The sequence below is a fragment of the Tetrahymena thermophila genome (assembly GCF_000189635.1).
Source record: "Tetrahymena thermophila SB210 genomic scaffold scf_8254587, whole genome shotgun sequence".
In the NCBI taxonomy this organism is placed as follows: Eukaryota; Ciliophora; class Oligohymenophorea; order Hymenostomatida; family Tetrahymenidae; genus Tetrahymena; species Tetrahymena thermophila.
The window spans coordinates 471,488-488,466 of NW_002476358.1; the positions used below are offsets into that span (position 1 = coordinate 471,488).

Sequence of the window (16,979 nt, forward strand, 5' to 3'; positions counted from 1 at the left end):
CTTCTATTCATATTTTTATTACTGACTTCTAAAACAATTAATTGATTAAATACTTAAATTTCTAATAAGATTTACTATTAATTTGATGTTTCCTTAATATTTCAAGTTAATATTTTGGATTCAAACAAATATTTTAGCATCTTTTTATAATTAGATTAGAACGCATTTATCTGTAAATAACATCTAATATAATATTTTCTTTTCATTTTAATAGACAACTATAATTTTTTTATTTATCTTTTAAAATAGTTTTGAACTAAAGCTTTCTATTATTAAAATATTTAAAAGTTAAAGATTATTTTTTAAATGGTAAAATAATTATTTTCAAATTTTATTAAGAAAAATTATACTTATTTTGTGTTATTTTGGAATATTTAATTAAAAAATAAAATTATATTTTTTGTTAAAAAATTAGATTTGTAAGATTTTATATTTATCTCTTCAAATAAATTATTTAATTGCTTTGCTTAAGATTGTTTTGACAGTTAAATTCATAAAATTTTCTAACAGAAAATTGTTTAAATTGGATTCTATTAATTATCATAAAAAATAATTAATAATTACAAAATTTAATAAAATTAAGAAAAAGTATTAATACGAAAAAGAAAGCAAGCAGAAAATAGTTTTTAAAACCAAAACAAAGTTGTAATAGGAGTAAACCACCTTTTTAAGTTTTTAAAAAATCCCTAAAATAATTTTCTGCTGCAATCTTTTTGCCTCGAAAGTCTTCGCATTAATCTGCAAAGCATTTGTATTATCAAAATAAAAAAAAACACCATGAAGCAAAACTTCAAATATAAAGAACAAGATTCATAATGAAAATTTTTTCTCCTTCTTAAATTCTATCAAAATAATTTTAAAAACTAGATTAGATAAACTATTTAAATATCTTAGTTCCTTTGAAAGATCACTCATTTCTCCTTAAATATTAAAATCCTTAAACCATTTTTATCTCATCATAATTAATATTACAATCATTCATAAAAAAACATAAAAAATATGAAAGAAAAAGATAAAAAATATTTAAAGAATAATATCTATTAAATCCTATCCAAAACAAAATAAAATCATTAAAAAAAAATTTAAAATATCTCCATAAAAATATATCTTCGTCATTAACTTATAATAAATATATTATAAAGAATATTTCTATATCTATATACATTTGTAAAAATTTGCTACTTAATACTCAAAATAAACTTAACTGAAAAATTTAATCTAATTCAATTCATTAAGAAATAAAATATTCTTGTTTAATAAATACAAATAAATATAAATAATCATGCAATTTTATGTATTTATTAACGAATAGACTCTGAGAACATTGAGAAAGGTTCCCCAAGTATTTAATTCGTTTCATAGTTTATTATATTTCTGCGTGACTCTTCACACAAAATTCTAAATATTAGCATAATGCGATTACTTTACTCCCTTTTTTATTGCAATGATGATTCATCACCTTCTTTTATTGATTCTTAAAAGAAATTTTAAATTTGATCTAACATATGTTGGTAAACAGTTTTATAAGATTTAGAGTATATAAATCTTGTTTTAATAATAATACTAAGCAATTCCCAGTTGTTTTTAATCTCTTGAACATTATGAATTTTATTCTCTATTAAGCTGCTGTTATTACTTTAAAGAGAAAACTTTACAAAATCTTTTTGATCTTTTTCGAATAAGGTTTTATTTTCCTAACATAACATGCAAAATCTTTTTAGACTCATTTATAGTTGATAATCATTGTATTAATCTGCCTTCTATTTAAATATCTAAACCATTTCTATTTCTTTCAAATCCTTAATATTTAAATTTCTAATCAAAATTAAAAATTCCTCTAATCCTATTTTTAATTAAAATGTTATTAAATAAATTATTTAAAATAATTTTTCAAAATATTATTTAAAAAATAAATTTGTAAAATTAAAGTTTCTCAATAATTTTTGAAAATTTTTCACTTATTAATTTAAATAAAATAAAGTATTTGTTTTCTTCAAATCTCAAATCATTTTATTAAAAAATTTTTTTATGAACCAATTTTATCAGCTTTTAAGATCTTATTTTCCTTATTAATCAAAAATTTTCACTAAATATTAAGCTTTTGCCTGAATTAAAATTTATTTAAATAACATTTTTTCAGTCAGTTTAAAAGTAGTTATTAAGATCATTTTAAAAGAAATAAAGATAAAATATCAAAGTAATTTTTTTCTATCAAGTTGTTATGAAAAAAAATTAAAAATTTATTTTTGTGAAACACCATAAAATGTTTGCAAATCTTCAGATGATTTTTAATTTTAATCAACAAATTTCACTTTACTATTAAAAATATTAGTTTATGATTTTTCTAAAACTCTTTACCTATAAAATTAGCTTACTGAACAATTTAAAATATTCCCTTATATTTTTACATATAAACTTCTTCAAGTTGCATATGTAGTGATAAGAATTTCTCAGAAATGATATCTATGTCAAAATCATGAGAATTATTTTATTCCTAATTAGCAATTAAGTTTTTAACTAAAATATTTCTAAAATTTTCAATATCTAAAGTAATTTCATCTACTGTGTTTTAGATAAATTCTTCTATTCCTTATTTTGAAATAATATTTCCGAAAAAAAAATGAGATGCGTCTGTTATTTATTATTTATTTATTTTTAATTTTTCTATTTAGATATTAGCTGTTTTTGCTAAATTTGAATACTCCTCAAATAGGGACATGCACTTAATGAAAAATTGAAGATCGTAAAACTATAAAATTTCAGTTTTATAAAGTCCTTTTATTATTAAAATAAATTATTATTTATTCTTATAAGAGCAATTTACCAACAATTTTTCCAAATGCACGTATTTTTGGATTGTCATCCGATTTTCTAATTTAAACAAGAAAATCTAATAATTTTTTTTCAGCTATATTTTTCACTCCAAAACGATGTAAAAACCAATCATATAAAATATAAATTATAGCCTACTATCCATCACTTTCTCCTTTTTTGTATTGCTTGATGCACTCATTGTAAATAATATTTATTATTTTTACAATTTAATTCATTTGCTTATAATCTGTATTTTCAACTAAAACTACTTTAGCTGTTTCCAGAATAAGTTCAGCTGCTTCTTTGTTTGCTAAAACTGAAGCTCTTTCTTTAGTGAGCAGGGGTTACCCTTTAGTAGTTTATTTATTACTATTTTTAACTTATATTTAATAAAATTATAGTTATTATTTGCTATCAGTAAAGTATGTTACTTTATTTTCTTTTTGGACTTACATATTAATCTCTTTTTTACTATTTGGTCTAATTTAACTAATTGGAAATAGAAGGTTTTTTGAAATTTGAATTCTATTTCCACTTATTCTAAGAACTTTTATTTTTATTATCAATCAAAATAAGTTAAGAAAATTAAATATTTACTTTTGTGGACTGTTTGAAATAGACCTATTAGTGTTTATTAGCTAGATACTAAATTTTCTTTCACTACCTTTATTATTTTTTAAATAACTTGCTTACTTTGACTTCTTGGTAATGTCGCTTTAACGTTTATTAGATATCTATCCTGGTAATAATTGGGAAAAAAGTTAAAATAAATTCATCATAAAATTTTTCTATAATGGATATTGATCATGTTAACATTTAATTATAAAGAAATCACGGTAGATTGATGGAAGATAAACAATTAAATAAATAATTTATACCTTCTAAACAATTCTTAAATAATTATAAAATTAATTTTTTTTTTGTAAATAAAAAACTAATTTACTTTCTATCTTATTAATTGATGTATTGGATAATTCATGATTACTAAAATTATTTGTATTAGATAAAGAAGTGGCTTCATTATTTTAAATTATGCTTTCTTCACCTTACTACTAAACTTTTTGTTCTAATTCTTCATTATTTTGAGTTTCATGCAAAATTTGCTCTTTAATTGCTTCTTAAGTAGGAATATTAATGCTGTTAGCTTATTGATACAATTAAAATTCTTATTCAATATCTTTTCGCTTAGAATCTTTATAATGAGAATCCCTTTCTGCTATATTTCTAAATGTACTTAGTTATATTTGGTTAGAAGACCTGTATGGTTTTTGATTAAAAGAAAGAAGGTGGGAGCTTTCAATAATTTATTCAAAACTTATTTAATCTAGGTTTTCGCTATTTTAGCTTGAATCGTTCAACTAATTCTCAATGTAAGTATGCTTTAAAATATCAATTTTTAACTGTTACGAACTTATTTATTCTTCCAACCCTTGAATCTGTTTGAAATTATTAAATTAGACTATTTCAAGAATTAAATATCTAACAAATAAAATACTTTGATGTCTTTTTCAGCAATTACAATTTTTTACTCTAACACTGTTGAGTTACTTTCAATTAACTATTGCAAAACATCTTTAAATATATTTTATTATTAATCTTGAATATTGATTGCTTTATTCTTTATTTCCTAAATAGAGACTCTCTTTTTTTTAAAACTATTTAGCAAATCTTGCCTCAAATCTCTTAGCTTTTTATAGTAAACTTCGGGACTGACTTTATCTCTAGCTGCATTTTTCATCTCTAATAAATGGTTGTTCAGCTTATTTACTACTTCTTCATATTCTAAATCAGTTAAAACCTCACTACTTTTAATCTACTTTCTACTTTCTAAATACTGGAAGCTTTTTTCGAGCTAATCTGTCTGGACTTCTTGATTTAAATATACTTTATTTTCATAAATACTAGTTGTACTAACACAAGCATCGACCCGATCTAAGAAAAATTTAAAGCTTGTATTTATTCCAACATTATTTATACCTTCTATTTCAATTTTAGACTTTTATTCTTAATTCTTAACAAATATTTCATTTTCTAAACTAACAGCACTAATTTAAATAAATAAATTTATTTATCTTATCACAATTAAATATAAATTTATTCATACCTGTCTATAGTCTTTTTATCTTCGGTGATTTGTTAATTTGTATTTTCAAAATTTTACTTATTGATATTTATTTTACTTTATTAAGAAGAAATATTTAACTTACTTTGCTGTTACTGAATAAATCTTTGTGAAACTAATTTATCTTATTGCATCTATAAAAGTTTTTAAGAAAGATTAAACAGCTCTAAATTAATTTATTCATTTTAAGAATTTGAAGAATTAATGGTATTTGTTAAAGCAGGTACTTTATTGAGTGACTGCAGTATGTTATCGTTTAATTATTCTTCTAATTCAGTAAATTTGACTAAAACGTGTTAATGATGAGTTTGTAATTCGTTAAATTCTTACTACACTGAAGAGAATTAGTTTTATAAATCATTTTTTTCTTTTTCTATTTTATTCAATTTTTTTCTCAGATAAAAATTTTGATCATTGACTTTTTAATTATTTTCAAACTAAAAAAAATAATAATGTAAATACATTGATAATAAATGACATAAAAATTTGTTTTACTTCTTCATCTAATCTCTGCTGCACTATTTTTATTTATACCATAAATTCTTATTATTTTTTATCAACAGCATCCGTTAAAAATTTTAAGCGATCATATTCCATTTAGTTTTGCCTAGAATGCATTACAGAGTGCATAGAAAATAGCTTAGAAATTAAATAGTTATATTGGTTCCAAATTTAACATAAAATTTCTCCTCTTTCTTAGCATTAAATGGAAATTTGTCTTACCAGCTCTTGCATGCAGCCATGAAAAATTAATTCAAGCTTAGATTATTTATAAAAAAAAGTCATTTTAATTTGCTCTTTCTATAAAGAATAGAAATATATTATTACCTCAGAGAACATTTATTGAAAAGAGTTGTTAGGCTTTTTAAGAACTTTGTCAATCATTGCTTTTAACCAATCCTAGAGTTGCTTTGATTCTTCCCTCTCTTAGCATATTTTGTAATCAGATTTTTAAACAAATGATTTCTAGTACATTAATATATCTTTTTTAATTGCATCTAAATTGGCTACCTTAAAGAAATCCGAATGATTGTTTTGATATTAATTTCCTAGATTCTTTAGAGTCTTGTGGTGAATGTCAATTTACTCCAATAAATCTACCACTTCAGGATTTTAAGTAAAGTGCATTTATCTTTTCCTCAGAAAATGAAGAGCAGGGTTTTACTGTTCTTCTTTATTCTCTTAATTTAATACTTATTTTATAAAATCATCTTAAAGGATAGATTTGTCAGTTATAAATTTAATAATTGTTTGATTTAGCTTGCTTTCTTGTTCATAAAATAAATTTTGTTAAAATGATTTTGCATTTTATTTTAACTAAATTGATCCAGCAGCTGCTATAGAATTTATCTACATCATATTTATATCTTGTTTCTTTTCCTCTTCAAATCCATTCATCTAGTTTATTTAACTTACTAAGCTATCATTAATAATACTCTTTGTATTATTAATTCTACTAGGAAAATTAAAATAAGACTTACTGATTATATTTTCTTTAATTTTCATCAACTCTTTCTCAAATTAAAACAATTTTTTACCTTTTTCTATTTAAAAACTTTTCATAGCTAAATGAATTGAATTGCTATGATCTCTACTTTATTTTATAATATTGTTTATCTCTTCACCTTACTTGGAAAAAATAGGAGATTTCATATACTTTTCTTATGTAAATTGTCCAAGAATATCAGAGTGTTACTTTATTTACTTAAGGTACTTCGTTTGATTAGGATTTGTCTGATGAAAGTTATTTTTAGAGTCTTCTTCAATACTAAACTTACTACCTCTAAATATTTAATTAGTTTCGCTGTTCCTAAAATTGTTAGTTGACTGGTTTAGAAATGATTTTTCAAAAGAATTTTAACTTTATAATGTAGAACCATTTTTTAGAACAAAATATTAATCCAACAGTGAACTCTACTATGGTAATCTCTATTAATTTTGACCTTCCCTCATAATAAACAAAGATTCAAGTTTATTAATTTTTTATTTTGGGGTATTTAAACTCTATTAAATCTAAGAACTCTCTCCATTTTCTAATTATTTTAACTCATTTTTTATTTCTACTATATTACAAATATCTTCTACATTTTGGTTAATTTTTTATTCTACATCATCTATTTTATTTTTTATCGTGCCATTATCTTAACAAATACTGAGCTATGGATGTATTTGCTAGGTTGAAGAATTTTAATCCTTGAATTTAGTTTGATTTTTAATGTAATTTCTTGTTTTTTCTGAAATAGCATTAGGATTTTTACCGCTCACAATATCATATTCTGTAAAATTAAAATGCTTTGAAGAAAAACTTTTTTCATTGTTTCTTGAAGTAGCAGGGTGAAGCTCCTTAACAAACTAAAATGAATGCTGAAATTATGGTAACTTTTTTTGTTTTTCTTGTTTTGGCAAATGTATTGAATGTGATTTTCTCTCTTCAGCTTGAAGGACAGAAGGAAGAGAAAACTTTTTTTTATCAAACATAATTTATCTGTTGAAATTAATAAAAATTTCTATATTGATTTAAAAGGACTAATTAAAATCATAATAAATTATATAGAACTGATTAGAACAAATAAATACTGTGTTAAAATATATTGATATTTTAAAATTAAACCAAAAAATAAAAAATTATGTTAAAGCTATATCAGAATGTAAATTTTTTATAAATTTTTTTATAACAGATTAAAGGTTTTTTCATCCTATATTCGAAATTTTTATATATTTTTTATAAATCTCTAAATAACATGCCGATATTTAATACTGATAACTAAGATTAGAAAAAATTGTGTTTGTTTTGATATTAGTAAATAAATACAAAAAATTCATAAAATTTTGATAATTAATTTAGTGTGTTTAATTAATAAAATTGTAATTCGTTTTTTCTTCATTTAAGTTATTAGTTAATTTAAATGATAGAAAAAAAATGATTTATTTTTTTTATTTAAATATATTTTAGAATTAATAGACTGTATATAGAACTAATTGATTAAAAGAATTTACAAATAATTTATGATTTAAGTTTTTTCATAAGCTATATTTTGTTTGGATGAATGGCATATGTTTTTTATTTTATTATTAAACATTTTAATAATTATATTGAGAGAATTTTAATCCAAAAGCTTTTTTATTTTTATCATATTTAAATTTTATGTTGAGTTTTTTATATTTTAATGTGAAGTTGATTTTTTAATTTATTTTCCAAAGTTAAATAAAATTTATTAGAAATTAATTTATTTTATATTGTCATTTGATTAAAAATTATTTTGCATACATAAAGAAAAGTAAGTTATTTTTTACGTTTATTTTCAAAGTAATTCCTTCATCATTTTAAATATTCATTAATTAATTGAAAAAGTAGTTTATAAGATGAAATTTAAATTTTATCAAGAAAGATAAATAGTAGTTAAAATGTTTCATTTTTACATTAAAAATTGGAAACAAATTAATGAATTTCAGTTACAATAATTTAAAAAATTAATCTAATTATTAGAAAAATATTAATTTGGTAAATTTATTCTTTTTCAATTAATTATATGTAAAAATTAATAGACCACCTCTAATTTAATCTAATTAATAATCTAAAATTACAAATTAAAATAATTTATGAATAAATTAACTGATTTAAATCTTTTCTTAAAGAATACTGCGGCTGAGAGGCATTTAAATTTTTTTAAATTTTATAATAAATATTTTAATAATTACATTGATGAAATTATTATAAAAAAGATTTTTTACTTCTATCATATAAAATTTTTTTTTAATATATAATTTTTACAAAAATTAAACATTATTTAAATTATTATCCAAAATTAAATAAAATTTATGAGAAATTTAAGTTAGTTTCTAATATGATTGATAAAAAATAATTTTTCCTTAATAGAGAAAAGTAAGGTATTTTTTACTTTTATTTTCATAAAAGCAGTCATCATTAAAAATCTTTATAGATTGATGGAAAATTTGATTTCAAAGATCTAATTTAAATTTTATCAAGAAAAGTAGTAATCAAAATGCATAATTTAAAAATGAAAAATAAGTTAAATGAATTTCACTTCCTAACATTTTTTCTCTAAAAAATTAAATAATCTCTATAATTATATTAGCTTTATAATCTGCATCTACTAGGTATTTTTAAGTTATTATTAATTTAAGTAAATAAAAACTTTAAATAATTTTAAGATAATATTATTTAAGTAAAATGAAATTCTGGTAAATTAAATTAAAAAGGATATTATTAAAAGTAATGTATTAAAACAAGAATTAATATTTATGTAATTATTTCAAGAAAATACCAAATATGCTTATTCGTGTTTAATCATATTAAATTATCTATCTCATTTATTTCTAAGAAGTAGCCAAAGAATATATCTTCTAAAGCTATAAATAGAATAAGGTTTAGTTTTTATACATAATAAAATTATAAGTAAAGATTGAAAATAACAAGAAAAATCCAGATATTTTATTATTATTTGAAATAATTTATCTTTGCCTAAAAATCCTTCATTCAAAAATAAAACCATTTTTTATGTTTTTTTGGCAAAATCATTTATGAATAAACTATTCCTTATATTTCTTTTCTAAAGTATTAATAACGAAAAGAATAAACTATTTTAAAGATAAGTCTTTTAATATCAAATCAATAAAAATAATATTTTCATTATAAATAATAATTTTAAATATCTCACAAATGTTTTTGGTTTTCATTTGAAATAGATAACAAATAGATTTATTTACAATATCCAAAAATTTTTAATGAAGAATTTAGCAATTAATAAACATCAAAAAATAGAAACACATAAAAAAAATATTTATTCATCCATTCGATATTTAGTAATTCTGAGATTTAGTATAGAAAACAAAAAGTATTAATATTCTACTCGCCTTAACAAGTATTATTCATGAAGCGAATTAAATAAATAAATAATTAATTCAATCACTCACTCTATTAAGAAAGCAAAGAAAAAAAATAAATCTATTAACTATTGAAATTGAAAAACAAAATCACATAAAATAATAAATTATTTATTGTAAATTACATTCAATTGTAAGAAAGTCTTCTTTATTCTTAAAAATAAGCACAAATATTAGCTAAGCAAATTAAAAAATAAGCTAGTCTATCAAAAGATTCTACTATCCTTAAGTAAACTAAACCACAAAAGATCTGAAAATATGAAGAAAATAAAAACTTTATTTCGCGCTCTATCTTTGTCCTCTGAATACGATAAGGTACCTACCCATTTTTTTCAATTAAAAAATATTATTATCAAATATTTACTGAATTTTTAATTTTTAATTTTATTAGATCCTACTAAAAATCTAGTCATCAGAAGATTACCTTAGGCCAACTGAAGATATGATAATGAGTAAAATTAACACATTAATAATTTATTGTTTTTTTATTAAAGATTTTTTAGAATTAAAAGATGGGTTAGAAGGACATGACTAAGAATTATGTTAGTAAAAAGCAATTTAAGAGCTTTTTAGCTCTGCTAAATTGTATGAGAATTGGAATTAAGCAATAAAGATGTTTTATATACTGCACAAGCTAGTTCATATGATGAAGCTAAATGTGACTTATATTATAACTGAAAATGACATCACATAGCAATTAAAAGCAAATTTAAAGATTAATAATCAATGTATTTAATTAATTCATAGCTTTTCTTTGAATATGTTGATCATTAATTAGTATTTTAATTTTTAACTTTCTATAAAAAAAATTAGGTGATGAAGTTCATGTGCCAATTATGCTTAAATATTACTAGTTTTTAAGATTGATTTCTAAAAATTTTAGTGAATTCTATCAATGCGAGTAGTACTTTTAGTCTGAAAGCTTGGAGTATTTAAAATAGAAAAGCATATAGGAAATTATTAACACCATTTAACCTCTAATAAGCATTCTAAAAAATGTTTTCAGAGTAATAAATATGAAAAAATTAATTTTTTATTTTAGAATGAATATTTGACAATTACTAAAAAGTATTTTTTAATATAATAGGTCACACAAAATCTATCATTTTCATTGCAAAATTACTCAAAATTTGAAATTATTAAATATGCAAGTTGTATGTTAATTAAGGACTCAATTATGATTTACGATTTTGTTAGCGATGTTATGACAACAATTAAAGGTAATATTAAATTTTTAAGTTTGCATCAATTATTAAAAAATACAATATAGATTAATTTTATTAATCCCTAAAATAGAAAAATTTTATGCAAATAGCTTTAACATCTAACATTAACTTAGAAATAAAATACAAATTTGCTTTCATTATTTAAAATTTTTTTGAAAGTAATAATAAAATATTGATTTTTCTTTGTAATTTAACTACACATTCATATCATTAAACTTTATTTTAAAAATGTAGATTTAATCTTAACAGAAAGCTAAAGTGTAAGTTTATAAATTTATGAAGCTTATGAAGAAATAGTAATCCTCACTAAGAATATAGAAAAAATCTACGACTTAAGAAATTTGACTGTCGATCCTTATATTAAAAAACCAAAATATTTTAAGATTGATAGGGAAAACAATAGAAAAATTGAACTACATATTAACTAAATACAGAAAAGAGTGTATAATTCAGACAATGTAGCCGCTACAGTAAACAAATCTGTTAATGAATCAAATTTTAACAATTAAATTGAATAAATATCTCCTATCAAAGATCAACAATCAAATAAATAAGCTCAGTAAAATAGAAGAAATAGAGAAATGATGAAATACTCAAGCAAAGACACAGTACTAACTACTTGCGGATCTTATAGCAACAGAATAATCTACACAGAATTAGAAAATTTAAATTAAAAAAATAAAAATGGTTCATAAGAAGAGACAAAATAGCTTCGTAACTCAGATTCACCAAATAATGCTGAGAGTTATGATAATATTGATGATGGTTCTAAATAATTTTTTTCTAAATATGAAAATCCTGAAATTTCAGAAAATAAAGAAGATTAAAATTAGTAAAATTTATTTGATGATGAATGTAACGAAAACCAAAGGATATACATAAATAATCTTTGCTCAAAAAATGATAAAATATAACCTGTTATGAAAAAAGAAAAATAAGATTAGAGGAAAATATTAAACAACTAGCTAATAGAAAAAAACGAAAATTAATAAATTAAGAATGATATCATAAAATCTAACTCTGTAATAAAGCTTGATGTTTGAAATCCTTCAAATAGCACAAAAATTCATAAATATACATACACATACACTTACCTATCTTACAAAACTTAATTTATTTCTTAAATACTACGATTAAAAATTTATATATTTTAATAATTTTATATTTGGTAAAATAATATTTATATTAAAAAATAAATTATAAAAGTACTTATATTATTTTATAATTCGATTAGAAAACACTTTTCTAAATTTAATTCACCATTTTTAATAATGACTATTTGATTTTAATCTTTTTAATTAGTTGCATGATAATTAATTAATTATTATTTTAAAATAAAAAAATTATTCAAATAAAATTAAATCAATATTTAATTAAAGTTAACTTTAATCTCATTTTTTCTATTTATTGATATAACATATCACTAAATTTTAAATGAATTAAAATTATCATACATTTATTAAAGTTACTTTTAAGTGTGTTAACATAACAAATTCTATTATTTTTTAGGGATTTTTAATTTTTTTAATTTATTTTGAAATAAATTATCAAAAAGCTAAAGGGTATAAATTATTTTTAAATAAAATCCTGATTAATTAGGGTAAAAACCTTTTCTATAATTTTAAAATTTAAATTAAAATAATTAATCCTAAAATATATTTTTACTGTATTTTATGAAACAGCAAGTATGTAAATAATTTTTTATCACCAAGCTTTCATAGTTTTATCTAAGAGTTATAAATCTCTAAAAGTAAAATAAATTTTACTCATAAAATTTTTCGACATTATGAAATATCAATATTATATTTTTTCTAAAATTTAGTTTGATTTAGAGAACAAGTTAATAAATATAATTTAAACAAGCATATTTTTTTTAATTTTTAGATTGCTTTAAATTAAAATTCTTAAAGTTTAGATACGATGGAGATGATTTTAATGATCTAAAAAAATGAAATATTTTTAAAAACATAATTTTATTTATATTGAGCTACAGCTGTATCCATTAAACTAATTATTTATGATAGCCGCTTATTGTTTATATATAGATTATATTACTAATGTTATTTAAAATTAGGTTCTAGAAGATATATTGAAATTGTAAAATAAAAAGTTTTACAAGGTTAGAACATAGTGACTTTATTTTTATTGTATTTAAAAACAAATTTTTTTTTCAATTATAAATGGAAAAAAAGACATTAATACTAGAAAAACTCAAAAAGCATGCAAATTTCTTTATATTCTATTTTAAATTTATGAGTATATTAATTTAAGATTTAAAAAGTTATGAAGTATTTATTTTTAAAAATTTATCTGCTTACACAAAAAGTAATAAAGAAATAAATTTGAAAAAATAATCTTCTTTTGTTAAAATAAAATGTGATACTAACCTAAAAAATAAAATATTTATATTTTATAATTTTAAACTTTTCAAAAATTAATTTTGTAAGGACATTCTAAAAAAAGTTTTGAGCTTTCAATTATTTTTATTATAATACTTTAGATTCTTTTTTTGTTTATATGCTAATATTCAAAAGGAATTTGTGAAGACTTAAACTGTAAATTTAAAAGTGTAAGATTTAATTTAAGAAATTTCTTAAAGAAAGAAACCAACTTACATATTTTATCGTCATATTTTGATTATAAAGGCTTAACAAATGCATAATAATAAAAAAATTAATTACCTTAATTCTCATAAACTTCTTTTTATTCGATAAATAAGCTTAGTTTTATGCTAAATATTTCATGAAAATTTTAAATTTACATTTATTACTTTTTAATGAATGCTTATTATTATAATAAATCTCTTCTACTTTATTTTAATAAATACTTTGATTGTTCAAATATTCATGCTACTCTTATTATTTTTTATCTTTTTGAGATAGATACTAAATTCTTTTTCCTCTCAGCTTGTTTTAACTAAAAGAGAGTTGTTGGGGAGTTGAGTTTTTAAGGTAATATGCATTTTGATATTAATAAAATTTGTAATTGTGATGTAAAAGAATAGTTAAGTTTTTGACGTTTAGCCTTATCTTTATTTGAGTAACACACACTTCTAAATTTCTATTTTTCTCAAAATAAGTCATTTATAGATAAAAAATATATTTTAAATATGGGTTTTTCGAATCAAAAACCATTACTGAACTATATAGTTTGATTTTATACCACTATTTCAAGATATTTCATAGTAAAAATCTACTTTTCATTGCTGTTACAGAAAAGAGTAATTTAATTCAAGAATATTTAATAGATTCACTCATCTTTAAATTGCTTGACTTTCTTATTAGTAGAAAGATATATAAATAAATAAAAATAATATAAAAATCAAATAGAATCATAATATGAATTAATTTAAATATCTAATATTGATAATTGCTATATTTATGATTAATATTGAAACAACGCAAGCTGTTGGATCAGATCCTTTGTTTATCATTAATTTGGATCTCCCTCATCTCGAAAGATGGAGAGAAATTATGGGTGTTAAAGGCTAAATTTTGAAAGAATTTGCTTACAAATACAAATAACACGTAAATATTTCAGAAGATCTTGCTGAATAATTCTTATCTTATGGAAAGGCTCATCCTGAAATAGCAAAAAATATTGAGGCTATAAGCACTCTTACTGGAATTGATTTACCCACTCTCTATACATTTAACTTTATGTATGATTTAGAAAATATGGGATGCACATCTGTTATTATAAGACAACCTGATAATACACTCTTCCATGCAAGAAATTTAGATTATAGCTTTTAAGAAGAGATTTCGAAATTAGCTATTTAAGCTCAATGGACGAGAAATGGTTAAATCATATACAAAAGTGAAACTTTAGTAGGATTTGTTTCTCTCATTACAGTTACAAAAGTAGGATAATTTTCAATCAGTATTAACTATCGTACAAGTGATTCAATATAAAAGAATATTGATGCTCTTATCAAAGATCACTATTACCAAGGAATCTATCTTCCATAAATTGTATTATTTTTTACTTTTTAATTCAATCTTTAAATTTTAATACCAACCAAAATTTATTTTAACTTACTCTCAAGGCATAGATTAGATATTTTAATTTTTTATCACCACAACTTGATATTTATAATTTAATTTATAAAAAACTTTTAAATTTTAATAGGCAGTTGATTAAGCTAACAATTTTGATGAAGCTGTTTAAATACTTAAAACTGTCAATGTTTCTTCTCCAATTTATTTTATTGTCTCAGGTTTACAAGGAAACTAGGGAGTAGTAATTGAAAGAAACAGAGATAGTGTTTTAAATGTGTATACTTTGAGCGAATCTGATTGGTTTTTAGTCCAAACAAATACTGATAGAAGCAACACAAAAATAAAAGATTTCAGATATCGTGAAACTGTTAAAAATATTCAAGCGTTAGGCTAACAAAACTGCACAAAAGAAAATATCCTTAATAAAGTTATGGGTGTTTTCCCTGCTAATAACAAACTTACCATATCAACAAGTGTCTATTCTGCTTATGATGGAGATTTTATTTCAAGAAACTACTTAATTGATGATCAAGCAATTCAATAATCATTATTAAGAGAATAAATCAGTTCATCTTTAAGTAATGGAAGTATAATATAAAATTTACTTTTCCTTACCTTCATATTGTGCTTTAGTTTATATTGAGTAACTTAAAACTTTATAAATATAACATTTACAATTATATATACTAAATTCAATTAAATATATTTTTTAATGATAAACATAAATTAAAATACCAAATTTATTCAAATAAAATATAAATTTAAATTTTTTTAATTTAAGAATAAATATTTTTTTTATGGTTTATTTAATTATATTTATTATTTGATATATATTTTTAAAATATAATTATAGTATTAAATTAATAGTTTAACATTTCAAATTCAATTTATTATTTTTTTGTAACGAGTGTAAATTAAAATTCTAAACTAATAATATCAAATATAAATATAATTAATAGTAAACATAAAATATTTAAAGACAAATTTTACAACCCAAACAAAAGTAAATTCATAATCCAAATTAAATAAATTTAAAGTATAAATTACAATTTAATAATTTTATAGATAAAATATTTTTAGAAAAGGTTTATTTAATTATTTTTATTTATTTATTATTTGATATACATTTTAAAAAAATATTAGAAGTTTAACATTTCAAATTCAATTAATTATTTTTTTGTAATAAATGTAAATTAAAATTCTAAACTAATCATTTAAAATATAAATTAAAAATATTGTAATTAATATTAAAAATAAATATTTTAAAACAAATTTTCTAACCTAAACAAAGTAAATTCATAATCCAAATTAATTCGATTTAATATTTAAATTAAAATTTTTTAATTAAATATAAAATATTTTAGAAAAGGTTTATTTAATTATATTTATTTATTTATTATTTGAATAATATTTTTTAACTTAAAAAAAGTAAATTGATAATCCAATCCAAACAAATTCTATTTAATTAGAATTTTGTAATTTTTAAGAATAAAATATTTTTAGTGTTTGATTATAAATATATAAATTATTTTATATATTTTTATAAATATAATTAAAACATTAATAATTTTATTTTTAAAATTCAATTAAATATTTTTTGTAACAAACGTAAATTAAAATGTCAAACTAATTCATATAAAATATAAATTAAAATTTTATAATTATAAGAATAAAATATTTTTAGAAAAGGTTTATTTAATTATATTTTTTTATTTATTTTTCTATTTGATATATTTTTAACTGTGTTTACTATTTTAAACAACATTATTTTCAATAATCTTATGGACTTAATTTGTCACTTAAAGAAGCATTAATTTTATAAATTCAAGGTTATAACTAAAGTTGCAAATTAGTAAGAGACGCATTTATTTGATTACTCACTCACTTATTTTCTTACTTACTTAAACTATT

The 16,979-nt window shown here is 20.1% G+C and overlaps 3 protein-coding genes across 3 annotated transcripts; 2 read left to right on the forward strand and 1 right to left on the reverse strand. All coding sequences in view use genetic code 6, as the record gives it.

Annotated features, from left to right (window-relative positions):
• Positions 1-1,280: 1,280 nt before the first annotated feature.
• On the reverse strand, positions 1,281-7,414 carry TTHERM_00389870 (hypothetical protein; the record flags this gene model as incomplete). Its single annotated transcript, XM_001019392.2, has 10 exons — positions 1,281-1,843; positions 2,359-2,775; positions 2,825-3,193; positions 3,246-3,361; positions 3,412-3,553; positions 3,758-4,250; positions 4,310-4,859; positions 4,919-5,373; positions 5,432-5,695; positions 5,765-7,414. 10 exons carry the CDS (start codon positions 7,412-7,414, stop codon positions 1,281-1,283), a joined length of 5,019 nt encoding a protein of 1,672 aa, XP_001019392.2.
• A 2,685-nt stretch (positions 7,415-10,099) lies between these two features.
• TTHERM_00389880 (hypothetical protein) lies at positions 10,100-12,110 on the forward strand (the record flags this gene model as incomplete). The annotated part of the gene is made up of 6 exons (XM_001019393.3): positions 10,100-10,156; positions 10,233-10,293; positions 10,345-10,569; positions 10,655-10,848; positions 10,929-11,061; positions 11,302-12,110. 6 exons carry the CDS (start codon positions 10,100-10,102, stop codon positions 12,108-12,110), a joined length of 1,479 nt encoding a protein of 492 aa, XP_001019393.3.
• A 2,271-nt stretch (positions 12,111-14,381) lies between these two features.
• Positions 14,382-15,750, forward strand: TTHERM_00389900 (linear amide C-N hydrolase, choloylglycine hydrolase family protein). The gene is made up of 2 exons (XM_001019395.3): positions 14,382-15,041; positions 15,199-15,750. The coding sequence occupies exons 1-2, from the start codon at positions 14,406-14,408 to the stop codon at positions 15,709-15,711; spliced, it is 1,149 nt and encodes a 382-aa protein (XP_001019395.2). The 5' UTR covers positions 14,382-14,405; the 3' UTR covers positions 15,712-15,750.
• Positions 15,751-16,979: the final 1,229 nt, after the last annotated feature.